General features: G+C 50.5%; 1 protein-coding gene across 4 annotated transcripts in view; it reads left to right on the forward strand.

Annotated features, from left to right (window-relative positions):
* Positions 1-26366, forward strand: part of TTC19 (tetratricopeptide repeat domain 19) — a 231292-nt gene that overhangs the window by 126187 nt on the left and 78739 nt on the right. For 2 of the 4 annotated variants that reach the window (XM_085649262.1, XM_085649263.1), the window contains exon 4: positions 19430-19468. The exons of the other annotated variants lie outside the window; for them this stretch is intronic. In XM_085649262.1, the coding sequence (XP_085505388.1) occupies positions 19430-19468 (39 nt within the window). The remainder of the gene's footprint in view (positions 1-19429; positions 19469-26366) is intronic. 4 annotated transcript variants of the gene reach the window in all.

The following is a 26366-nucleotide window of genomic DNA, read 5'->3' on the forward strand; positions in this document are numbered from 1 at the left end:
GGGGACAGCGTCTGGGTCACTTGCCAGTGACCAGGGGCACAATAGACGAATGTCCACCGTCGTCGGGTGTTTCAGGTGCGATGAGGTGAAGCTTGACTCCACTGCCACGGGGACCAGGAGACGTCGACGACGACCACAGTCCGCAGGCGAGCTGTCCCACAAAGGATGTTGAATGCTGGAGGGTCGGTGTCAGGATTGGAGACCAACAAACCTTGGCAACGGCAACCCATGCGGTGAGAGTAAAATGGCTTCGGTGTGGACCAGCAAGGTCCTGTGGACTTCCCAAGCGATGGAGAGTCAGGGCACGTCTGGAGCAACCAGGTAAGCCCGTTGAAAGTTAAAGTACCCTTCTCAGGGACCCACAAGTCGACGGATAAGGGATCGCGAAGGGACCTCGAGAGGAATCACTAAATACCAGCGCACGGGACACTCGAGGAGTGTAGGCCAGTAATCTTCGGTGGAATCACTGCTCGGGGTATGGACTACAAGTAGCCCAAAGCACAGCCTCCGGGATCGCCAAAAAGCATATGCTGCTGCAAATGTGCACGGTGTCCAGGGGTTCGGGTTGCACGGTGCCCACGAGGGCTTTGGATCTCAGGATTGCTGAGAGCACGGATCGGCCTCTGGGAAGCTTGGAAACCCACCTCCTGTGTTGCAAAGTCTTCGGAGTCCTTCAGGAGCTGCGTTGTTGCAAACCGGACAGATGCGTCTTTGGTGGCTGCCTTGCAGGGGAGTAACTCCTTTACTCCAAGGGAGATTCTTCGGTCATCCAACGTCGTGTAGATAGTAGAAGTTCTGGGATTCTGTAGCAGAGTTTCATCCAGGTAAATCTAAAGTTCTGTAGCCAGGGGTTCCTACTTTATACCCAAGGAAGGGGTGGGACAATCTCTGGGGACCCACCTATAGGATGGTCAGGACAGAGGGGTGGCTACACCCATGTCCTTTATCCAGTTTCGTGCCAGAGCAGGGGCTGGTAGCCCCTGCAACCGTTTTGAGCTGGACTATGCACAGGGACACCAAATGTGCCCCGAGTGCAGACCTCAAAGCACTCTTGGAGTGCACCCACCCAGCCCCAATACACTAAAGCATGTCTGGGAGGTGGTCACACCTCCCTGTGACAGGAAACCTATTGTCCAGCCATCCCCTGCCGGAGTTTCGTCCAGCAGCAGGAGGGCAGACTCGTGTCTGTGGCTGGCAGCATCCATTTTGTGATGCCAGGGTCTGTGAAGCTGGTACAGGGTGCTGTCATGTTTCTCCCTCTAGTAGGGTGGAATCATACCCCCACACCAGTTACTGGTGTGGAGGTATGATTCCAAGGTGTTTGACACCAAACACGACATGTGTCCGTGCAGCCATTCCAAAGTTAGCATTTACCGCAAGGTTCTAATGCACTTAAGAGTATTTGGTTTGGCTGCATCACAAACAACCCCGGAATAAAGGTTACGAAGGCTGCAGAGCGCCTCTGCTCATACATGGGCACCCTCTCACATAAAACCCAGCACCCTGCCTTCAGGATTGATAAGGCCTGCCATAGGGGTGACTGATAGGTTTATATGTGCAGTGATATGTATAGATCTAGTGAACCTATATCTAAGTAACGGGTGCATACAACACCTTACACAGGCTGCTGTAGCAGATCTGTTGTGTCATTTTGAATGGTCTCCCAGCGGTAGCATAATGCATGCTGCAGCCCCTGAGAGGCCTCTGGGGTACCTATGCTCTAGGTATATAGGATACCATATACTAGGGACTTATAAGGGTACCCCAGAATCCAATCTGTGGTGTACCTAAAGTACATGCAATCAGTTTAGAGAGGAAGCAGGATAGCAGGATCCCAGCCAGACTAAAGTCGAAAAACAGTGAAACATCAGCAAAAGGTGGGGGTAACTATAAGAAGCTGATCCTACTCTCCTACATGCAGTATTTCCTAGACATGACTAAGGGAGACTACGTGGTGGCTTCCCTAGATATCGAGAGGACATTTAACACATAAGGCTCGAAATTTGTTCCATGTCCTCTTCTCTAATAGAAAATGTTTCTCCATTCATCATTCCTAGCATGGGTCAAAATTAGCACGATCATATCCAATAGCTTGACCCTTGGGCGAGGCTCCCGACAAGAATGACCATTGTCACCCATCCTGTCCACTCTTGTGATGGTACCTCTGGCCTATAAAATCGGAGTGAGATTGAAATAATGCAGAGATTAAGATAACAACCACACTACATGTTATTTCACAGTATGCTGATGACACTTTACTTAAGGTACACTATTGTCTCGCTTAGAAATCCTAGTTGACTATGGCAGACTGTCTGATCTTTGTACAAACTGGTCCAAGCCTAGACTGTTTTGTTTGGATGAGTGGGCCTGAGATGAAGAGGTCAGCAACCCTGATACTTGGGAATAGGAGTGACACATAACTGAGAAAATTACATCAAACTAAATGTGGATTATGTTCTAGCCGTGGAGCAAGAATCACAGTCATTCTGATCAGAATTACCCCTTTCCATGGTCGACAGAGTAGCGATATAAAAGAGGGTGGTGTTGCCCCGGTATCTGCCTTTCAGGGGGAATTGTGCATGATCCCCAAGAATCTTCTGAGAGCTAGATAGTATACTCACATCTCTTTTATAGGCAGTAACCAGCTCTAGAATAAGAACTTTGAAATTGGTGCACAACATGGTGGATTAGGAGCACTGGATAGAGAATGCTCTTACCTGCCATCTTTTACAGCGTCTTTCGGAATGTCTCTTGGAGACCACAGAAGGGAACATATACTATCAAAGGGTTGCCTTTGAAACATAGGATTCCAGTTTCTGTTTCTCCCATGGTAGGTAGAGGTCTTTTACTTTTCTCGTATGTCATGATTATGAGATTGCATGTTTAGATGTGTCCTAAAGACCTAGTTCTCAAACCTAGTCCAGCTTTGGGGACTCTGAGAGCTTAATAGGCTTATTTGAAGCCTAAAGCATAAGGATGGTTGGATATGGGTACAACACAAAGGAAGGCTTATATGAGGGAACTACAGCTATAGGTCATATTTTTTTAGGGTGAGACACATTACAGGGAAGAGTTCCCTGGTAAGCCACGGGAATCAAACACACTATTGGAGTTGGTAACAAATCCAGGAAGGCTGGCTGTTGTCTGCTACAAGGCACCTTGCAACAGGGAAATGGCCTTTACAACGCGTCTGGAACCACGCTGTGCCTTTACAATGCAGTCGAACCACAAATGTGCCTTTACAATGCATTCCTTAATCACACAAGTTGTTACAATGACTTGCCTTAGGGAAAGCGTTGTTTGACTGATGTTGGGCTTTAAGTCTAACACTTTCCCTACTGTTGCGCAGACTACAGTTATAGTAGTAATTGCACTATTCCAAAGTCCAGCACTTTCCCTAAGGAAATTGTTGTAATGATGCTTGCTAAAGGAGTGTGTTGTAAAGACGCATTTGTGGTTCGGACCAGGTTGTAAATACAAACCTGGTAAACGCATGCGTGTTTCAAACATACAACCAGCAGGAACTGCAGGTCAGGACTGAGTGGGGCAGAAACTGTACTGCAGTGCTTACAGATGACAAACAAAACAGGATAATGGCACATGTCCCGAAAGCTTTGAGTTACCCACATTTCTGTCTCAAAGCATTGTGTGTTGGGCTTACACCCCTGTCCAAAGAAGAATCGCATGCAATTTCATTTTACAGCATTGAGGCTAATCTTGGCTTAATGATGCATAGCTGTGTAGGAAGGTGGATATCTGACTATGGTTACCCCCAACTTTTTGCCTAGTGTCTAGCTGGTTTTTCGACTTAGTTGGCCTGAGATCCTGCCATTCAGGGTCTCAGGCTGTCTGCTCTCTCTTTAAAATGGACTCCATGTACCCTAGGTACATTCCCAATTGGTAAGGATCACCTTATTGGACCCTGTACAGTGTACCCTAGGTACCCAGGGCATAGGTGTACCCTAGGCCTCCCAGGGGCTGCAGCATGTATTATGCCACCCCTGGTCTGGCCTTCCAATCAGACACAACTGGCTGATCACTCAGCTGGGGCAAGGTCGTGTAATCACCCCTTGCTTAGGTGTAGTATTCCTATACCTAACTTACATATAGACACATGTGTACCTATCAGTCACTCCTATGGCAGGCCTTAACAATCCTGGAGGCAGAGTGCTTGGTAACATGTGAGATGGTGCTCTAGCATGAGCTGAGCCTGTCTGCAGCTTTCGGAACCAAGTCCTTATAGCTGTTCTATGATATAGCCTACCATATACTCTTAAAGTGCCTTATAATCTTAGACGGTTATGGTAACTATGGTTTGGCTTTATCGAAACATGTCGTGTAAGGTGTCTAACACTGTGGAATAGTACCCCCATACCATTTCTGGACATGAGGATATTATTCCCCCCCTTCTAGAGGGAGAGACATGTTAAAATCCTACTTTGCTGTTTAACTCTAACCAAAGCCTCAGCATCACAAAATGGATGCTGCTGCCACGACACAAGTCTGACCTCCTGCAGCTGGGAGTGATCCCAGCCAGGGAGGCCTGGACAATAGGTTTCCTGCTTGGGGAGGTGCTAGCACCTCCCCAGACAGCCTTTAGTGTATTGGGGCAGGGTGGGCTGAAAGGAATGAGACATGCCTGGGGCACACAAGGTGTTCCTTGCATAGTCCAGTTCAAACCGGCGCTGGGGCACTCCAGCCCCAGCTCTGGCGCGAAACTGGACAAAGGGAAGTGGGTGTAACCACCCCCTCCCAGGTCCCACCCATAAGGCGTGACCTAGCAGGTATCCCAGCCCCCCAGATTAGTATAAGAGTGGGAGCTGGGCCTCAAGACTTTAGATTATCCTGAACCTGCAAACTTGAACAGAAACTCTGGACATTCGACGAAAGAAGAAGACTGAAGAATCTCCCTTGTGGCCAAGGAGTGGCTACCCTGTGCAAACAGGCACCATCAAGAGACTTCCCTTTGCTTTGCCCACGTTCTACGAGGAACCGACTGCAGAGCCCGACCAGAGCCTTGACTTCCAGACTTCTCCGACCCTGATCCACATCCACAGCAGAGCTGAGATCCGTGGAGGCGACGAGCGACGTGGGACCGGCTACCTGGGAAAAGTGGCTAGTAACTTCAAGCGCAGCTTCTGAGGCACCCTCGAAGTTGTGCACCGGGGATTGAGAAGCCCCAACCCCAAGCACCATCTGCACCGAAGATCAGACTCCACGAGTCCTGCGTGGGGCCCTTCTGCATTTTCCTGCTTGCCGCGTCTGTCCGGTTGCTTGCCCGCTGGCTAGTGGCCTTTGTGACGACGCACCCTGAAATCTTCTGCGCTGGTTTGGCTCCTCCAGACTGGCTCCCGCTTCTCTGCAAAGAAGAAGCACCCCAGACCTTCCTGGTCTGCACCAGAAGCAAGTCCTCCGTTCCTCGTGGGTTCCGCTTGCCAAGGCTTGGTGAGTCCTAGTCCAACTTCGACGCCGCCGACAGCAAGAGCCTTCGTGGGACAGCTCGCCTCCTGGTCCTGGTCGTCCTCGACGCTTCCTGGTCCTCCTGGCTGCAGCGACAAGCTTCACCTTCACCTGCAATCTTCACGACATCGCCTGGTTCCATCCTGGTTCCACGTGGTCACTGGCTAGTGACCTTGACTCTGTCCCTTCTGCTTGCAGGTCTCCTCTCTTCTTGATCCCAGCCTTGGGATCCACCGGACACTCTTCACTGACTGCCTGTCAGCATCTTTCTTCAGGCATCCATAGGAGTCGACGACGAAAACCGACGCATCTTCACCCCTATGCACCCGCAGCCTGTGGGCTAGGTAACTTGGGTACTCCGGTGCTCATCAGGATAGTGACTATCCTAGTGTCTAGTTTTCCAGTCTCGACTTCCTAGCTACTCCGGAAGTGTCCTAAATCTATCGTTTTCTAAACTGTACTATTGCTAGTGACTTTTACGCATTACGCGTGAGTGTTTCCACTCTGCACACGAATCCCGTGGGCCTCCCACTTCCTAACTAACGCTAGTGTAGTGTAGCCCCAGCGATTCCCTAGGCCTAGGCCTATTCTATTTCCGTGACAGTGGTCCTTATACCACTTACTTAGTATATGGTTTGCGTGGCCCCTAGGGCCTAACTGTATTACTTACCTGTGTGACTTAATGTATGCTTAACTAAGACTGTGTTGTACTTACCTCTAATCTCATAAAGAGTGCTGAGGGTTTGACTAGAATAAATACACTTTATTTTATATATATATCTGTTGTGGTGTCCTTTCATTTGGTATTCAAGGGATTATATATGGTATCACAGCTGGCTTCACATGCCATTCAGAGTTTAGCCTAAGACTGCTCTTGTCCATGCTACCACTAGGATAGCTGGTCTATAAGGTTGACTTTACAACTAATCACCATAAGGTTATTTGGACTGATATAAGGTGTACACTAGAACTAGTGACATCATACATCAGGCCAACTTCTCACATTGGTGAGCAGCGGTTCAGATCTGAGCTTGCTGTTGTAATACCATTGTAATCTTGAGATACTAAATTGAAAGATCACACAGATATTGTTTAGGTACATATAACATAGATTATTATACTTAAGTCCTACTGGACTTAGTAGTTGTAGGTTGAAGGGAGTAACACACCCTGACTACAACTACTAGAGAGGTTTAGTAGATACAACTAGTGTAGGTAGGTGCACACACCACACCCTCACTAGAATCATGTCCCTGAATGGAGATCACACTGATGCTCCCTCAGGAGAGGAGAATCCTAGACAGGTTCCCTCTAGATATGATGCATTCACTTTCCAGGAGATGAGACAACTGTGTACCTCCAGGAGATTAAAACAGGGTTCCAACCCTACCCTTAGACAGCTAGTGGAGCTTCTGGAGGCCTATGATGCTGAAAGAGCTGCCAAGTATGGTGCCATAGCTGTAGATAAGGGTCTACCCACCACAGAGGAGTCAGATGGGACTTCAGATGAAGAGGTAGACAGCCAGGGCCAAGTAGGAAGACTTAGCCAGGCTAACCTAAGCTTACATGGGAGTTTGCATGGGGTCCCCCCATACAGACCCCCAAGTGGGCTTAACCAGAGAAGCAGGAGGGACAGATCCCCTTCAAGGGAATCCATCCACTCCCATGTCTCTAGCATCTCTAGTGCTTCCTCTCACAGGGGAATGACTTCCCCTGAGAGAAAGGAGCATGAAGCCAGAATGAGGGAAGCTAATCTGAGGATTCAGAGGGAAGAACTTGCCCTTGCCAAAGAGAAGCTTGCTCTGGCTAGAGAGCAAAAATTGTGTGGGTCAGAACCCACTGGTGGCAGCAACATTCCTAGAGATAGGGATAGGTCTTATGACCATAGAAACCTAAGCAAGATAGTCCCCCCATATCAGAATGGGGATGACATCCACAAATGGATGACTGCTTTGGAGAGGGCCTGCAAAGTACAGCAGGTACCCCAGAGTCAGTGGGCAGCTATCTTGTGGCTCTCCTTTTCTGACAAAGGTAGAGACAAGCTCCTCACAGTCAGTGATGAGGATGCTAACAATTACAAAGTCCTGAAGAGTGCTCTGATAGATGGGTTTGGCTTAACCACTGAGCAATATAGGTTGTTGTTCAGAGACACCCAGAAGACACAGACACAGGACTGGTCTGATTTTGTGGATTGTGCCACTAAGGCTTTGGAAGGTTGGTTAACTGGCAGCAAGGTGCAGGACTATACAGGATTGTACAACTTGATTATGAGGGAGCAGATCCTTAGTAATTGTCAGAACCAGCTTCTCCATCAACACCTGGTAGACTCAGATTTGACCTCTCCCCAAGAATTGGGAAAGAGGGCAGATAAATGGGTCAGGACCAGGATTAGGCCTAAAAATCAGGGTGGTGACCAAAAGAAAGATACCACCAAGCCTCAAGAGAAGGGTGGGGATAAAGCAAAAGAGAAATCTTCCTCAGGGCCCCAAAACTCCACACAGGGTGGTGGGTCCCAAGCTCCCTCCTCTACCACAGTTAAAAAGCCTTACTGCCATGAGTGTAAAACTCCTGGGCATTGGAAAACTGACAGCAGTTGCCCAAGGGCTAAAAACAAAACTGTTCCTCCAACTACTCCTGTCACACCACCTATTACTGTCAGCAGTAATCCCCCAGGTGGTGGGAGTGCCCCCCAGAATTTGGTTGGGTTTTCTTGGGGAACACAGGGGGATCCTGGCTTAGCCAATTCCCCTACAGCAGCTACTCTTGTCTGTGATGGTGGCATGGGGTTTGCCAACTTCACTGCCTGTCCCAACACATTGGGTAGGTACAGACAGGAGCCCTACATCAATGGTAGAAAAGCTGAGGCCTACAGAGACACTGGAGCTAGCATCACTATGGTGGCCCATAGGCTAGTTCCCTCTGAGCAGCTTTTGCCTGGTTTCTCATACCAGGTAACTAACATTGATGGCAAACAGAACAGTCATCCCATGGCAGAGGTATGTCTCGGCTGGGGAGGGGTCACTGGCCCTAAAAGGGTGGCAGTGTCTCCAACCTTGCCTGTGGACTGCTTACTGGGGAATGACTTAGAACTCTCAGCTTGGGCTGAAGTTGAACAAGACACCCATTCTAAAATGGTAGGCCTTTCACAAAAGGGTAGTGGGGTTGTGCCAGCCACAACCCCTGTCCAAGTAGATTTCCTCCCTGAAAAGGTTGGAAGGGCAGTGGTAGCCACAGCCCAGGCAAAGACAGACTTCCCTGTAGAGATTGGCAGAGCTGTGACAGTCACAGCTCAAACCCAAACTGAGTGCCTCCCTGAAAAGGTTGGCAAGGCTGTAATGGTCTCAGCCCATACTCAGACTGACATAGGTGTAGTGAAGCCTGAAACTATGGATCACTCCACACACACAGAGAGTAGTGGGGAGGAAGAAAAGTCTCCCTCTCCCCAGACATTAGGAAAAGGTCAGCCTCCTCAGGGATCTGACCTCACCCCTTGTGAAGGAACTGCCCCAGAGGTAGCCAGGCCTGGCCTGGCAGAGCCTCTGATGTCAGTGGCCCCTTCCAAGGTGGGACCCAGTCTGGTGCAGGTAGCCTGCCTCTCTCTACCCTGCCTCAGGCAGCCCAGGGCTGCAGAGGTCAGGGAGGCCAGTGGACCCCAAGAGGGCCCCTGTCCACAAGAACCCCCCATCAAAAGAATGAGGATTGCCTGGCTAGTAGCCCTAGCCAGGTGATGGGTAAAAACATTCCTGAGGGATCCCCTTTACAGGTAGTTGGGGACCTCCCCCAGAGGGATTCTGTTGGGCACAGGCAAACCTGGGACCTTAGGGCCCCAAACCTGACCTGTCCCTCCAGTAAGCCCACAAAAGGGACCCAGCCTCCAGCTTTAGGTAGCCAGAGGCTGACCCTGAGAGCACAGTGCAACTCAGTGAAAGAAAGAAAGGCATCCATGGTGGAGGATGATTGGAGGAAGTTGAGGCCTCACTTTGAGGACACTCACTTCAGTACTCCATCTCAACACCAGCCTTTTACTTTGCAAAGACACACCAAAGGTAGTGATTCCCTATGGTGGAGACCCTATGATACCTTTAGGGTGAGGGATTGCTTAGTGGACCATGAGACAGGGGGTAGCCATGCCAGTGCTGGTTCTTCCTTATATGGCCACTTAGGCAATAGAGGCTTACCTTGTCAAGGCCAGCCTTATCTCCTTTCGTTTGGGGGGGGGTTGTGTAGGAAGGTGGATATCTGACTATGGTTACCCCCAACTTTTTGCCTAGTGTCTAGCTGGTTTTTCGACTTAGTTGGCCTGAGATCCTGCCATTCAGGGTCTCAGGCTGTCTGCTCTCTCTTTAAAATGGACTCCATGTACCCTAGGTACATTCCCAATTGGTAAGGATCACCTTATTGGACCCTGTACAGTGTACCCTAGGTACCCAGGGCATAGGTGTACCCTAGGCCTCCCAGGGGCTGCAGCATGTATTATGCCACCCCTGGTCTGGCCTTCCAATCAGACACAACTGGCTGATCACTCAGCTGGGGCAAGGTCGTGTAATCACCCCTTGCTTAGGTGTAGTATTCCTATACCTACCTTATATATAGACACATGTGTACCTATCAGTCACTCCTATGGCAGGCCTTAACAATCCTGGAGGCAGAGTGCTTGGTAACATGTGAGAGGGTGCTCTAGCATGAGCTGAGCCTGTCTGCAGCTTTCGGAACCAAGTCCTTATAGCTGTTCTATGATATAGCCTACCATATACTCTTAAAGTGCCTTATAATCTTAGACGGTAATGGTAACTATGGTTTGGCTTTATCGAAACATGTCGTGTAAGGTGTCTAACACTGTGGAATAGTACCCCCATACCATTTCTGGACATGAGGATATTATTTCCCCCCTTCTAGAGGGAGAGACATGTTAAAATCCTACTTTGCTGTTTAACTCTAACCAAAGCCTCAGCATCACAAAATGGATGCTGCTGCCACGACACAAGTCTGACCTCCTGCAGCTGGGAGTGATCCCAGCCAGGGAGGCCTGGACAATAGGTTTCCTGCTTGGGGAGGTGCTAGCACCTCCCCAGACAGCCTTTAGTGTATTGGGGCAGGGTGGGCTGAAAGGAATGAGATATGCCTGGGGCACACAAGGTGTTCCTTGCATAGTCCAGTTCAAACCGGCGCTGGGGCACTCCAGCCCCAGCTCTGGCGCGAAACTGGACAAAGGGAAGTGGGTGTAACCACCCCCTCCCAGGTCCCACCCATAAGGCGTGACCTAGCAGGTATCCCAGCCCCCCAGATTAGTATAAGAGTGGGAGCTGGGCCTCAAGACTTTAGATTATCCTGAACCTGCAAACTTGAACAGAAACTCTGGACCTTCGACATTCGACGAAAGAAGAAGACTGAAGAATCTCCCTTGTGGCCAAGGAGTGGCTACCCTGTGCAAACAGGCACCACCAAGAGACTACCCTTTGCTTTGCCCACGTTCTACGAGGAACCGACTGCAGAGCCCGACCAGAGCCTTGACTTCCAGACTTCTCCGACCCTGATCCACATCCACAGCAGAGCTGAGATCCGTGGAGGCGACGAGCGACGTGGGACCGGCTACCTGGGAAAAGTGGCTAGTAACTTCAAGCGCAGCTTCTGAGGCACCCTCGAAGTTGTGCACCGGGGATTGAGAAGCCCCAACCCCAAGCACCATCTGCACCGAAGATCAGCCCCCCACACTCCACGAGTCCTGCGTGGGGCCCTTCTGCATTTTCCTGCTTGCCGCGTCTGTCCGGTTGCTTGCCCGCTGGCTAGTGGCCTTTGTGACGACGCACCCTGAAATCTTCTGCGCTGGTTTGGCTCCTCCAGACTGGCTCCCGCTTCTCTGCAAAGAAGAAGCACCCCAAACCTTCCTGGTCTGCACCAGAAGCAAGTCCTCCGTTCCTCGTGGGTTCCGCTTGCCAAGGCTTGGTGAGTCCTAGTCCAACTTCGACGCCGCCGACAGCAAGAGCCTTCGTGGGACAGCTCGCCTCCTGGTCCTGGTCGTCCTCGACGCTTCCTGGTCCTCCTGGCTGCAGCGACAAGCTTCACCTGCAATCTTCACGACATCGCCTGGTTCCTTCCTGGTTCCACGTGGTCACTGGCTAGTGACCTTGACTCTGTCCCTTCTGCTTGCAGGTCTCCTCTCTTCTTGATCCCAGCCTTGGGATCCACCGGACACTCTTTACTGACTGCCTGTCAGCATCTTTCTTCAGGCATCCATAGGAGTCGACGACGAAAACCGACGCATCTTCACCCCTATGCACCCGCAGCCTGTGGGCTAGGTAACTTGGGTACTCCGGTGCTCATCAGGATAGTGACTATCCTAGTGTCTAGTTTTCCAGTCTCGACTTCCTAGCTACTCCGGAAGTGTCCTAAATCTATCGTTTTCTAAACTGTACTATTGCTAGTGACTTTTACGCATTACGCGTGAGTGTTTCCACTCTGCACACGAATCCCGTGGGCCTCCCACTTCCTAACTAACGCTAGTGTAGTGTAGCCCCAGCGATTCCCTAGGCCTAGGCCTATTCTATTTCCGTGACAGTGGTCCTTATACCACTTACTTAGTATATGGTTTGCGTGGCCCCTAGGGCCTAACTGTATTATTTACCTGTGTGACTTAATGTATGCTTAACTAAGACTGTGTTGTACTTACCTCTAATCTCATAAAGAGTGCTGAGGGTTTGACTAGAATAAATACACTTTATTTTATATATATATCTGTTGTGGTGTCCTTTCATTTGGTATTCAAGGGATTATATATGGTATCACAGCTGGCTTCACATGCCATTCAGAGTTTAGCCTAAGACTGCTCTTGTCCATGCTACCACTAGGATAGCTGGTCTATAAGGTTGACTTTACAACCAATCACCATAAGGGTATTTGGACTGATATAAGGTGTACACTAGAACTAGTGACATCATACATCAGGCCAACTTCTCACAAGCAGGTCACTGGAAACAGGATAGATGTCAATTGTTCAAATTATGTCACAAGGATATAAGTGAATGAATAGTGGTGAAAGAAATAATGCATGGGGGCAGTTAGAACTAATCTTAAACTAGAAGATGATCAGGACAGACAGAGATATACAAAGAAATAATAATACAGACTACCTTAGATGACCTTGTTAAAAGATACCGGCCCGTCCTGCCAAAGGGAAACTGAAGAAGAACCAGAAGGTTGACTATCTTTGGGGTTTGATTTACTGACTAAAGGGACGCCAATAACATGAATTTTACCCTTTAGCCTACTTAATTGCACAGAGCATATGCACTTTATTAAAGAACTAGCCCTTGGGCTAAACACATGCTGCTAAAGGGTGAGGGCCACAGAGACGGAGAACTAATAGACTAGAACTCTGGGGATACTGTCTGCATGGGTCGGCCCCCGAGAAATGCGTGCCGTCTTGTACATTACCTAAAATCACCCTTTACCTTTTTTAACGTTGACACAAGGGCCCGCCGCAACGTTCTATGTAAAAACCCTTTTAACTGGACATGGAAGCAATTAGAGATTTTTCAGGTAACATACTCATTCTTGTGGTTTAGTGTCATGTTTTTTTACTATTCTATCTGTTATGCAATGGTTTTAATTAACTTATGCAAATAATTAAATGTTCGAGGCATATGAGCTGCAGATTGTACACTTAGCATAGATCGCCATCTGGTGTTGGGCCCGGATGTTTGCAGTTTGTTTTTGTTCTTTGGACAGTCTTTGGAAGTCACGAGTTCGGTGACTCCTCCTTCGGTCCGTACTGCGCATGGGCTTCGGCTCCATCCTCAGATTGTTTTTTTCCGCCATTGGGCTCGGATGTGATACTTCGTGCTCCGGCTTCGAACTTCTACGGTTCCAGCCTCGACGGAAAATCCTCGTTCTTCGAGTTTCTTCATCTATCTTCATCTCTCGAAGCGGCACTTTTCTCCATTCCGTACATCGGCACCGGCCTTCGGGCCCTCCTCGACTCCGGTCCCGGCCGATGGAAAGGACTCCGTTCAAAAAGTGCCCAAAATGTGGGTCTAAATTTCCCCACACCGACCTCCATCAGATGTGTAACCTTTGCCTCTCTCCAGAACACGAGGCTAGAGACTGCCCCGACTGTAAGTCTTTTCGATCAAAAAAGACCATCCGGGATCGAAGAGCTCGACGCACCATGGCGCACTCATCGACCGCAGCTCCACCGGACATCTTCGGAGACGACGCCGGAGCTTCGGGGCAACTACACACCGAGCAGGAGGACGACGTCGTCAACGCTTCCGAGGCCGACGACTCCGACGTGGAGGACATCACACCGGCGCAGCGGGTCGTGAGTACTGTACCCCCTCCCACCCCCGCGCCCAAAACCAAAGAGACTCAGGTTACACCCTCGCCTGCAGGCCTGGGTAAAACCAAGCACACAGCTTCTATCACCCCACCTTCGGGCCCGGTGTCGAAGCCTCAGAAGTCTCACGGCAGCTCGGGCTCGAGCCAGCCGACGCCTGGTGCCGAAAAACACCATCCGACACCGAAGAAAGTGATACCCAGCTCGACTCCGAAGCCACCGGTGCCGAAGCCTGGACTCTCGGTGCCGACAAAACACAAACACAAATCTGTCGGCACCGACGCTCCGGCGCCGAAAACTCCTTCGACGCCGAAAAAACCGGAGGTTCCAAAAAAGCATGGCGCACAGAAACCATCGAAACCCTCGGCTCCGAAAACATCGGCGCCAGCGGACGATTCGGTGCCACTGGACCTCTTTACACCAGACCCTTTGCAAAAGACTCTATTTAAAGATCCAAAGACTGGGCTATTGACTTTAGTTGTCAAGAAAAGACGTCTTGACACACCGGCTCCTCCTCCACCGCCCAAGCGGAAGGACTCTGCTACTTCTCCTCTCAGAGTGCCCTCCCCACTACCTCCTCCTCCGCCTCCTCCACCTCCTCCACCCCCTCCCAGGTCTCCGCCACCCTTACCTCATCACTCCCCGACCCCATCCCCAGATCCGGATTACGGGGATCCAGATTATGACCCGGCGGACGCCCCAATGGACCCCACTCCACCGGGGACCCCAGACCCATGGGAAGACTACCAAAACCCTGACATAACGGATATGCCTCAGGACGACCTATACCCATCCAGGCCGTCTCCCCCAGAGGACTCCTTAGGGTTTCACCACTTAGTGCAGAGAGCAGCACACTACCATGGGGTGGAAATGCATAGTGAACCAGTGGAAGACGACTTCCTACTGGACACATTTGACATTCAGGACAAGTCCACATCTATCTTGCCCATGCTTAAAGGTATCACCAAGCATGCTGCAGAGGTGTTCAAAGACCCTGTCAGGGCCAGGGTATTGAACCCTAGAATAGAAAAAAAGTACAAGGCGGCACCCACAGACCCTGCATACATTAAGGGCCCTGCTCCCCTAGATTCCCTAGTTGTGTCCACAGCTAGAAAGCGGGCTAACTCCCAGTCCTCAGGAGAAGCCCCACCGCCAGATAAGGAATCCAAACTTCTAGACGCGTCTGGCAAACGCACCGCCTCCCAAGCTGCAAACATGTGGCGCATTGCAAATACACAAGCGCTACTTGCGCGCTATGACAGAGCACACTACGACGAGCTTGAGGCTCTTATGCAGCACCTCCCCGAAAAACACAAACGCAAGGCTCATGACCTGATACAGGAGGGTAAACTAATTACTAACACCTCCATTAAGTGTGCCCTCGATGCAGCTGACACTGCTTCTAGAGCCATAAATACCAGTGTCCTGCTTCGTCGTCATGCCTGGCTCAGGATCTCAGGGTTCAAGCCTGAAGTCCAGGCGTCCATACTAAATCACCCCTTTGACCAACAAACTCTCTTTGGGCCAAAGGTGGACGAAGCATTAGAAAAGATGAAAAAGGACACAGACACAGCAAAGTCTATGGGGGCACTACAATCACAGGCCCCTAAACGCTCCTTTCGACGTTCATCCTTTCGTAGCACAGGCAGAGGCACTCCACCGATAGCGCCTCTACCTCCTACAAGTCCCCTCCTCAAAATACCTTTTCAAAGGGCTACCAAAGGGGTGGTTACAGAGGCAACAACAATAAGGGCAGGGGCAAAACTAACACCACCCGTTCTGCCACCCCGCCCGCACAATGACTTCCCTTCGCTCCCCCCAGACCATCCCACTCCGGTCGGGGGCAGACTACAAAACTTTATCCACGCATGGGAATCCATAACATCGGACAAATAGGTGACCCAAATTATTCGGTCAGGGTACTGTCTCGAGCTAACATCTACCCCACCCAATATCCCACCAAGGCACCGTCCAATGTCTCAAGAACATTCCACACTACTCAAACAGGAGGTGCTCTCCCTCCTCCAAAAACACGCTATAGAGCAGGTCCCCGTCAATCAGCAAAATATAGGGGTCTACTCTCTCTATTTCTTTATACCAAAGAAAGACGGGACCCTGAGGCCCATTCTGGACCTCCGGCCTCTAAATGCGTACATACATTGAGACCATTTCCATATGGTCACCCTACAACAAGTCCTCCCGCTCCTCTGTCAGGGAGACTTTCTCACTACCTTGGATCTGAAAGACGCATACTTTCACATTCCAATACACCCTTCTCACAGGAAGTACCTCAGGTTCGTGGTGGACGGTCACCATTACCAATTCACGGTTCTCCCCTTCGGGGTCACCACCGCACCACGGGTGTTTACCAAATGCCTAGCAGTTGTAGCAGCACACCTCAGGCGTCAACATATTCACGTCTTCCCTTACCTAGACGACTGGCTCATAAAAGCTGCGTCCTACAACCAATGTGTGCAACATACCAACAGCACCATTCAACTACTCCACCGACTAGGTTTCACGGTGAACTACCAAAAGTCCCACCTCCTACCATCTCACACAAAGCAATATCTCGGGGCCACTATAGACACCTCCAAAGGTATTGCCTATCCAAACTCAGCCAGAATCGCAAGCATGCAAGCCTTGCGCAAAACATTCCTTCCTCAACACTCTCTTCCAGCAAGAGTGTTTATGAAGCTCATAGGAATGATGGCGTCTTGCATTTTCATAGTGCCCCATGCAAGACTCCACATGCGTCCACTTCAAGAGTGCCTAGCACGACAGTGGAACCAGGCCCAGGGTCAGCTGACGGATCTGGTGTTGGTGGACGGCCGCACCCATCACTCTCTGCAGTGGTGGAACACCACAAACCTTTCCAAAGGGCGGCTGTTCCTGGACACGGTTCCTCAGGTGATTCTAACAGCGGACGCATCGCTCTCCGGCTGGGGAGCGCACCTCTTACACCTCACAATGCAAGGTCTATGGACGCCACAGCAAAAATCGCTCCACATCAACCATCTGGAGCTCTTGGCGATCTTTCTAGCCCTAAAATCTTTTCAAAAACAGATTTCGGGCAAAGCAGTCCTCATTCGCACAGACAACATGACTGCAATGTATTATATCCAAAAACAGGGGGGGACACACTCTCCCCAGCTCTCCCGCTTAGCCCAGAGCATATGGAGATGGGCAATTCCCCAAAACATCTTTCTCCTGGCGCAGCACGTTCCAGGCGTACAAAACACCATGGCAGATCTGCTCAGCAGACAAACGCAACAACTACACGAATGGGAACTGCATCCACAAGTTCTTCACCCATTCTTCCAAAAGTGGGGGCATCCTCAGATAGACCTCTTCGCCACCCACGAAAACAAAAAATGCCCAAGCTTCGCCGCCAGATACCCACACCCATTGTCCAAAGGCAATGCGATATGGATGAACTGGTCAGGCAGATTTGCATACGCCTTTCCACCTCTCCCACTAATTCCGTTAGTGGTAAGGAAGCTACAGCAGCACTCCCTCACACTCATTCTGGTAGCCCCAACATGGGCCAGGCAGCCGTGGTACACCACACTACTACAGCTATCGGTGGTACCACATCAAAAACTGCACCTGTCCCCATGCCTCCTAACCCAGAACCATGGAGAAATCAGGCACCCGGACCCAGCTCAGCTCAACCTTGCGATCTGGCTCCTGAAATCTTAGAATTTGGATACCTTAACCTTCCCCCTGATTGCATGAACATTATCATGGAAGCCAGACGTCCTACCACTAGAGCATGCTATGCCGCAAAGTGGAAAAGATTTGTAATTTACTGCCGTAATAATACAATCAACCCTTTAGATGCATCCATACAGCACATCATATGCTATCTGCTCCATCTTTACAGGTGTAACCTGGCATATTCATCCATACGCCTACACCTAGCAGCGATTGCTGCTTATCTACAAAACAGACAGCATTTATCACTGTTCAGAGTGCCCGCTATTAAAGCCTTTATGGAAGGCCTTAAACGAGTAATTCCTCCCAGGGCACCACCTTCCCCTGTGTGGAATCTAAATGTAGTTCTTACACGGCTAATGGGTCCACCCTTCGAACCAATGCATAAATGTGAGCTACAGTTCCTCACCTGGAAAACAGCTTTCCTCGTAGCTATCACTTCCCTTAGAAGGGTTGGTGAAATACAAGCGTTCACTATACAGGAACCCTTCCTACAAATACATCACAGCAAGGTCATACTTCGTACAAATCCGAAGTTTCTGCCCAAGGTCATTTCCCCCTTCCATCTCAATCAATCGGTGGAATTACCTGTCTTTTTCTCGCAACCTCAATCTGTTGCAGAAAGGGCCTTACACACACTTGATGTTAAGAGGGCTTTGCTGTACTACATACAAAGAACGCAACCTTTCAGGAAGACTAAACAATTGTTTGTTTCCTTCTCTCCACCACATAAAGGCAACCCCATCTCTAAATCAGGGATAGCTAGGTGGATTGTAAAGTGTATACAAATTTGCTATCAAAAGGCAAAAAGAACATTATCTGTTCCACCTAAAGCCCACTCTACTAGAAAGTTAGGGGCTTCTATGGCTTTTCTAGGGAACATACCCTTAGATGACATCTGCAAAGCAGCCACATGGTCAACACCGCACACCTTCACAAAACATTACTGTGTAGATGTGCATTCCAAGCAGCAAGCTAGTGTGGGCCAGGCTGTACTAAAGACACTTTTTCAAACCGCTGCAACGGATACCGGTGGTCGCCGCTAAGGTTGGGTACTGCTATATAATCTATGCTAAGTGTACAATCTGCAGCTCATATGCCTCGAACGGAATATGCTACTTACCAGTATGCATCTGTTCTTGGCATGTAGAGCTGCAGAGTTGTACACGCCCACCCGGCTACCTGTATCCGTTCCAGTCCATCTTATTTAGATACAACACTCACTGTTATTACTACGCTCCATCATTTCCCTGTTGGCGAAAAACAATCTGAGGATGGAGCCGAAGCCCATGCGCAGTACGGACCGAAGGAGGAGTCACCGAACTCGTGACTTCCAAAGACTGTCCAAAGAACAAAAACAAACTGCAAATATCCGGGCCCAACACCAGATGGCGATCTATGCTAAGTGTACAACTCTGCAGCTCTACATGCCAAGAACAGATGCATACTGGTAAGTAGCATATTCCTACTGCCCATCTTCAATAGTCACCATTTGTATGTCACCTGATAGAACCTGTCATTAAATGTCAACACCCTGCTGCCTCATAATAGTGTTCTTGTGAGTTTTTACATGTGTAAAAACTCAAGGAGGGAACTTCGGAAGAGCTTCTGTGCCCTCCACCCACTCTACAAAACTGAGTGTGTTTCTAAGACTTTGGGCCTGATTTAGATCTTGGTGGACAGGTTACTCCATCACAACGGTGTCGGATATGCCGTCCACCGAAATATAAATCCCATAGGATATAATGGGATTTATATTTTGGCAAATGGAATAGCCGTCATCAATGTGACGGAGTAACCCACCCTCCAGTATCTAAATCAGGCCCTTTGTATTGTACTACCGAGACTCAATCCTAACCTGTCATTTTTAACTACCTAAGATGCAAAATAATAATTCACTTATTTTGCTCTTTTTTCCAGATGGCTAATTTGGCACTTATGAGAGGTCATTATGACAGTGTGAGTATGGTGATCGCTGTGCACATTCAAGTCTAGCTCGGCCTTTTGAAGTGCAGTTCTGCACTCTGGTTGGCATCTTCTGGCATGTTCTTTTCATACACTCACAAGCAGCAGCAGTTCACCATCTGCAGATCGAGTATGCCCCTCCTGTTAAACATTGACTTTTGGGATGAACAGAATAAAATGTTTGATAATGGAGACACAGGACCTATTTTGTTATATAAATTTGTATAGTGCACTATCCTCCATGAGGGCATCCTCAGTGTGTGTACCTAGTCTTGCATAGGGCAGGGTGGTTATTGAATAGTCAGGTCTTCAGCTTATTTCAGAATTCAAGACGAGAGGATGAGGCTCTGATGTGAATTGGGAAGTCATTCCATGCTTTAAGAGCGATGCAAGAAAAGGCACATTCCCAGTGTCTTGTTTTATGTATGCATCATGTGTGAGTAGGAGTCCCGTGGAGAGGAGTTGTCTCGTGGTTGGTAAAAAGAGATGCAATTGTTCAGGTAGGTGGGGTCTATGTTGTGTAGTGTCTTGAACGTGTGAGTGAAGAGTTTGAACTGGGTGTGTTTGTATATTGGGAGCAAGTGGAGCTCTGTGAGGTGAGCTCTGCTTGGGAGGTTAAGTAAGAGTCTGGCTTCATGTTCTGGATGGTTTGTAGTCTGGTGAACTGCTTGGGGATACTGGCATATATAGTGTTCCCATATTCCAACTTGTTAGTGACTAGGGCATGAGTGACATTTTCTTGTGTTGCCTAGGACCCATTGGAAGATTTTTCTTAGCATTCAGGGTGTGATAGCTGAATACAATAGCAGCATGTCCAGTTTTCTGTTGATTATACTGAGGTTCCTGGTGTGAGTGGTGGGTGTGGGACTGAGTTCGGCTGGCCAGCAATGGAATCCCATGGTGAGCTGTTCGTGCCAAAGTTCACTACTTCTGTGTTGTCTATGTTGAGCTTGAGACAGTTTCACCCAGTTAGCGACTTCGGTCATGCAGGCTAGTGAACTTGTTCCTTGTTTTGGGGGTCTTGTCTGAGAGTTACATGTCATAGGTGTATGAGAGGCGGTTGATGTGTGCGTGGATGACATTGACCAGAGGGATCCTGTAAGCATTGAAAAGGGTGGGACAGAGAAATGAACCTTGAGATACTGCTGAGTTTGCAGGCTTCTGAGGAATAAGGTACCAGGCTGACAGCTTGTGTTTTCTCATCTTCATTATTATGACCATTTTCAATCCTTAAAGGAAGACATGCCAGTAACTCCACACACCAAACGTTAATTAAAAAAAAAAAATCCTTGAGTGTTGTCCAGTAGTAAACAGCAAAAACAAGGTTTGCTCCAGGTGTTCCCACATAAAGTATGTTGAAGTATTGATGCCAGCAATGCTGATATCAGATTTACTCTTGCCAGCATATTTTACAGATTGTTCAAATTTGTAATATCTGCAGGTCCTTTATATGCTGGATGAAGGACAAGTCACGTAAAATAAATACGGACAAAATTGAGGTTCTGGTCTTTGGCCCCCATGACCCCATTTGGTCTGCTGCCTGGTGGCCTGCAGACTGCGGTCTCCTTCCTGTTCTGGTCAAAATGGCTAAAAATCTGGGGGTCCTCTTTGACGAGGGCCTGTCTTTTGACGTCCAGGTGAAGCGAAGAGTCAGTACCTGCTTTTAGATCCTTAACATTTTGAAGAAAGTTTTGTCGTATAGCCCTTCGGAGCAACATCGGCCCACCATCATTGCACTAGTCACCTCCCGGTTAGACCACTGCAATGCTCTGTACCTTAATATCAGTACAGGTTCCTTGAACAAGCTCCAGGTGGTGCAAAATGCGGCGGCAAGGCTGGTCCTTAACATCCCGAAACACCAGTCCGCCAGTGAAGGTATAGATGCCTTGCACTGGCTTCCCATCAGGAAGCGCATCTCCTTCAAGGCTCTGAACTTGGTGTAAAAACCTATGCACATCAAAGGTGCACCACACCTTAAAACCATGTTTCAGTGATACACTCCAGGGAGAGCCTTGAGATCCTCCACTCAAAAGAAACTTGTCTCTCCCAGATTTCGCAGGTCCAAATGGGGTGGCCGCTCATTCTCTGTGGCGGCCGCTAAACTTTGGAACTCTCTGCCCCCTTACCATGGCTGACTCGCTTCTGGTCTTCAGGAGACTTCTGAAGACCTGGCTGGCTGCTGCTAGTCTATCTTCTGCTCGCCTAGTGCCTTGACACCTTTTGGTTTAGTGCTCTCTATAAATCCTATCCTATCTTAGTGATGGGCTGTAACTAGGAATTTTGTGTTAATTGGAGAATTACTGCTTTGTTTCGGCTACCTCTATATGGCAATTTAGCTGCCACAGAACCTCCAACTAAACCGTTTCAGAAGACCTGTTCTGCTTAGATTGTGTCTTCAATGCTGGGTGTTCTTTCCCATGACTGCCATGCAAGTTATGGTGGCACCAGAGAGAAAAAAAAGCATATTGTCCCCAATGCACAGGGAGGAAACCCCCAAAACATTGTGAACGCTGAGTTTTGTTTTGTAAGGAATACCCCCACTTTCAAAAACGGAAAAAGGATGCCAATTGTTCTTCCATGGCATGGTAGTTCTGGTGATATTCATAGTAATGTGGAAGTGCTTCTGTTACTTGTGACGAAAAATGCTTGCCAGCTTGGCAGGTATCTTTAATGGGTGATGCCGAGCTAACAGAGGCTAGGATTCCGAAGCTCTGACAACTAGCCCAGAAAGGGTTAAATGAAGTTCAGTGACTTTAATCAGTGCCAATGGAGATAATACGACTTTCTCTCAGTTGCAAAGTGAGTCATAGTGGGAACCGGGACTATGATACAGTTGTGTGCTAAAATGCAAAGGCTTCTTCACTCAATTACCAACATTCACAATGGCCTCTTTCTCTCCCTTACAATCTACAGAGTTGCAGGGACATCGCCCTGGAAGAGGAACAGACTGGTGCTGTTTCCAGGTTGATAATATGGATGACCAAAAGGTGTTTAGCTCTCCATGGATTCTCCTACTCACCATATCCTGCCATGATCACCCATAGGGCTAAGAGCATGAGTTGCTCTTCCCAGCAATGCAGTGATAATTGGTTAGAAGGGTGCAACCTAGTAATAGCTTGTAGACACGTACTACTAATTGCCTGAGGAGAGCTTATATGATAGTAAATATGACAGATTTTGCTTCCTATCCTAGGGAAGTTCTCATACACAAAAAATGAGGGTTGTTTTACTGCTGGCTGGACTGAGAGGGCAACATGGATAGAGTAAGGGCTTCTTTCTACAAGCTTGATGCTCATCAGCCAGTTCCATGGTCTAACTTTCATGCAGGAGCATCATTTAGAAGATCTGAAAGAAACACGTTAGTTAGATTCCTCACCTTAGAATATCCCCAGGCGTCAGACTGGATCCGGAAAGATTTTTTCGTCAGCAATACCCTTGCGTGTCGCTAGGCGTCGTCTGTGGCTCCGCGTCCGTCGTTGTCGTCGTGGTGCGCCGGAATGATTTCGTCAGAGTACTTAGACGCCGCCTCGCGCGCTGACGTCAGTTCTTCTTTTTTCCTCGCCAGTAAGCGCCGATCCAGGAAGAGCATACCCTTTTAGTCGTTTTTTGACTAAACTTTTTCGAACTCTTTTGGTTCTATTCTTGTCGACATCGACTTTGGTGCCGGTAGGGATGCCTGGTTTTAAGGCCTGTGACGCCTGTCATCGACTGATGTCGGTCACGGACCACCACCGCCGGTGCCTCTATTGCCTTGGAGCTGACCACGATGCCGAGGCGCGCCTCGACTGCCGGGCCTTGACTTCGAAAGCTAGATGGGAGCGGTCCCGCAAGCTACTCGAGTACCGGCAGCCGGCTCCGCGCCGCTCCAGGTCCCGGTCGAGGAGGAGGTCGAGGGACCGGTCGCGGAGCCGCAGCCACCACCGCTCGTCGGGGTCTAAGTCTTCGAAATCGGGTTAGTCGAAGCACAGCAAGACTCCCCCCGCCGGTCGCGCGACTCGGCTGAGGGTTCGGGTGGCACCACCCACGTGGCTCCGACGGAGCCGCAGGGGTCCCGTCCGTCCCCATACCCTCCGGTCCCTGGGACTGATGCAACTCCGGCGGAGGTCAGTGCTTTCGTCATGGCCATGAGAAACCTGGCTCTGCCGTCGACGCCTGCTGGCGCGCCTTCGGGCCCCGCAGGCTCGACTGGGAGGCCTAGCGAGCCGGTGGCTCCGGCCCCGGTGCCGTCTACTCCGGTCCCGACGCCATAGATCCCCGGGGGGTCCAGGCCTGGTCCCCAGTCGACCTCACGACCCCTCCGCCGGCACTGACTCCTCCGATGCCACCCCCGGCGCCATCCCCGGACGACGCCGTTCCCCAGTTTAGTCCCGGTCCGGGTCCGGCGTCGGAGCGGCGTAGGCTGGCGCTGCACACGACGCCGATGGGTGGCAATTTCATCTTCCACCCGGCTCCGATCATTCCACCTGTATACCAGGAATCGGATGACGGTGACAACTGGGAGGGGTCTGAGGACACTCTGGTCCAGCAGGGCCAGTTATCTCAGGACTGGGCAGATGACCTGGGGGATGCCAGTGGTCTTGACACCTCCCCCGACACTGGCTTCATCTCTCCTCCGACCGTGGCTTCGGAGGAAGGTGCTGCATTTTCTGTGGTGCTGCGCAAGGCGGCCGAAGCCCTGGGGCTGGAGCTACCCTGCTGTGGCCATGAGGACTAACCTCCCCACTGAAGTGCTCCAACCGTCAGCAAGCTCCTCGGAGCCTCTGCTGCAGTTTAATGAAGCACTGGTTGACGTTCTGAAGGACACCTGGTCCAAGCCATCTACAGTACCTCCTGTGGAACGGAACGTGGCCCGGCGCCACCGCCCTGCACCGGGCAACCCCAGTTTTCTGTCCATGCACCCCACGCCCGAGAGCCTGTACTTCCCAGACCTCCTTCCCGTCCGCTCCCCCGGATCGGGAATCCAAGAGACTAGAACAGTTTGGTAAGAAGCTGTTCTCCCTTAGTTTGGGATTGCGATCTATTAACACTGCTTGTCTTTTGGACCGTTACTCCCACTCCCTGTGGGATACAGTGGAGGACGTGCTGCCCCAGTGCCCGGAGGAGGCCCGGACACGGCTCGCCCAGGCTCTTGCCGAGGGGCGGGATGCAGCGCGGCATGCAATCCGATGTGGACTGGACACTATGGACTTGCTGGGTAGGGCAATGTCTACCACGGTGGCGCTTTGTCGCCACGCCTGGCTGCGGTCCACAAGTTTTTCTGGGGATGTCCAGAGCACCCTCATGGACATGCCCTTCGATGGCAGTCGCCTTTTTGGCGACAAAGCGGATAGTGCGCTGGAGCGCTTTAAGGACTCCAGGGCTACGGCCAAGTCCTTGGCCCTCTCGGCCCCGCGCCCGCAAACTTCCGCTTTTCGTCCCTTTCGTGGCCAAGGAAGGGCGCCCCCTCACGTCCGACTAACCACAGGCCGCAGAACCAACCTCCGCGCGGACGTGGATTCCGCCGAGGCGGTACTGGGGGACAATGTGTCGGTCCGTCCACATCTACCCCAGCAGCATCCGCCTCAAAGCCCTCCTAGTCCGAGCTTTCAGGCCCATTCCACGCCAGTGGGAGGCAGAGTTCGCCATCACCTGCTCCACTTGCGCACCATCACATCGGACAGGTGGGTGCTGCAAATCGTCCGAAGGGGCTACTCCCTCCCCTTCGAAGCGACCCTTCCAGCCATGCCACCGCAGTGCCACCGAATTTCGGGAGATCACTTGCAACTTCTGCAGGAGGAAGTTACGGCCCTCTTGCCCAAGGGGGCTATCGAGCACGTTCCTGGTCCAGAAGTAGGTTGTGGTTGTTATTCTCACTACTTTCTGTTTGCCAAGAAGGGCAAAGGGGGTCTACGCCCTATCTTGGACCTCAGGAGCTTCAACACCTTCCTCCGGAAGGAGAAGTTCAAGATGCTCACTGTAGCTCAGGTTCTGACTGCCCTAGACCCTGGAGCCTGGATGGTAGCGTTGGACTTGCAGGACGCTTATTTCCACATCCCTCTCCTGCCAGCCCACCGGTGTTACCTGCGATTCACGGTGGGCCAGGAGCATTTTCAGTTTACCGTGCTCTCCTTCGGCCTGACCAGTGCCCATCGGGTGTTCACGAAAGTGATGGCGGTGGTCGCAGCTCATCTGCGCAGATCAGGTGTTTCAGTCTTCCCCTTTCTCGAAGACTGGTTGTTGAAGGTGGGCTCGCCCCAGGCAGTCGTCTCCCACCTCCAGACTAGGGCAGACCTCTTGCATTCGCTGGGGTTCTCCATCAACGTGCCGAAGTCACATCTGAGTCCCTCCCAGCAGCTCCTCTTCATCGGAGCGGTTCTGGACTCAGCGTAGTTCCGGGCATATCCTCCGGAACAGCGAATCTGGGATATTCAGGCTCTGATTCCCATCTTTTGGCCTCTATCTCGGGTTTCGGTCAGGTTGGTGCTGCGGCTTCTGGGTCTGATGGCCTCCTGCATCCTGTTGGTGCATCACGCTTGATGGCGAATGCGGGCTCTGCAGTGGGACCTGAAGTTGCAGTGGGCCCAGCATCGGGGCGACCTGTCCGACCACGTCCTGATCTCGGAGCACTGCGAGACAGTTGCAGTGGTGGCTCACGGATCACGATTGGGTCAGTGGCAGAACCCTCTCCCTACCCTAACTGGAGCACGTGGTGGTGACGGATGCGTCCCTCCTGGGATGGGGGTGCCACATGGGAGAGGCGGAGATCAGAGGCCTCTGGTCTCCGGCGGAGTCCCGGCTCCATATCAACCTGCTGGAGCTGAGGGCGATCCGACTTGCACTGAAGACATTTCTTCCCTCTGTCCGGGGATGTGTAGTGCAGGTGTTCACGGACAACACCACCGCCATGTGGTAT

This window comes from Triturus cristatus, chromosome 3_2, assembly GCF_964204655.1.
Source record: "Triturus cristatus chromosome 3_2, aTriCri1.1, whole genome shotgun sequence".
Lineage (NCBI taxonomy): Eukaryota > Metazoa > Chordata > Amphibia > Caudata > Salamandridae > Triturus > Triturus cristatus.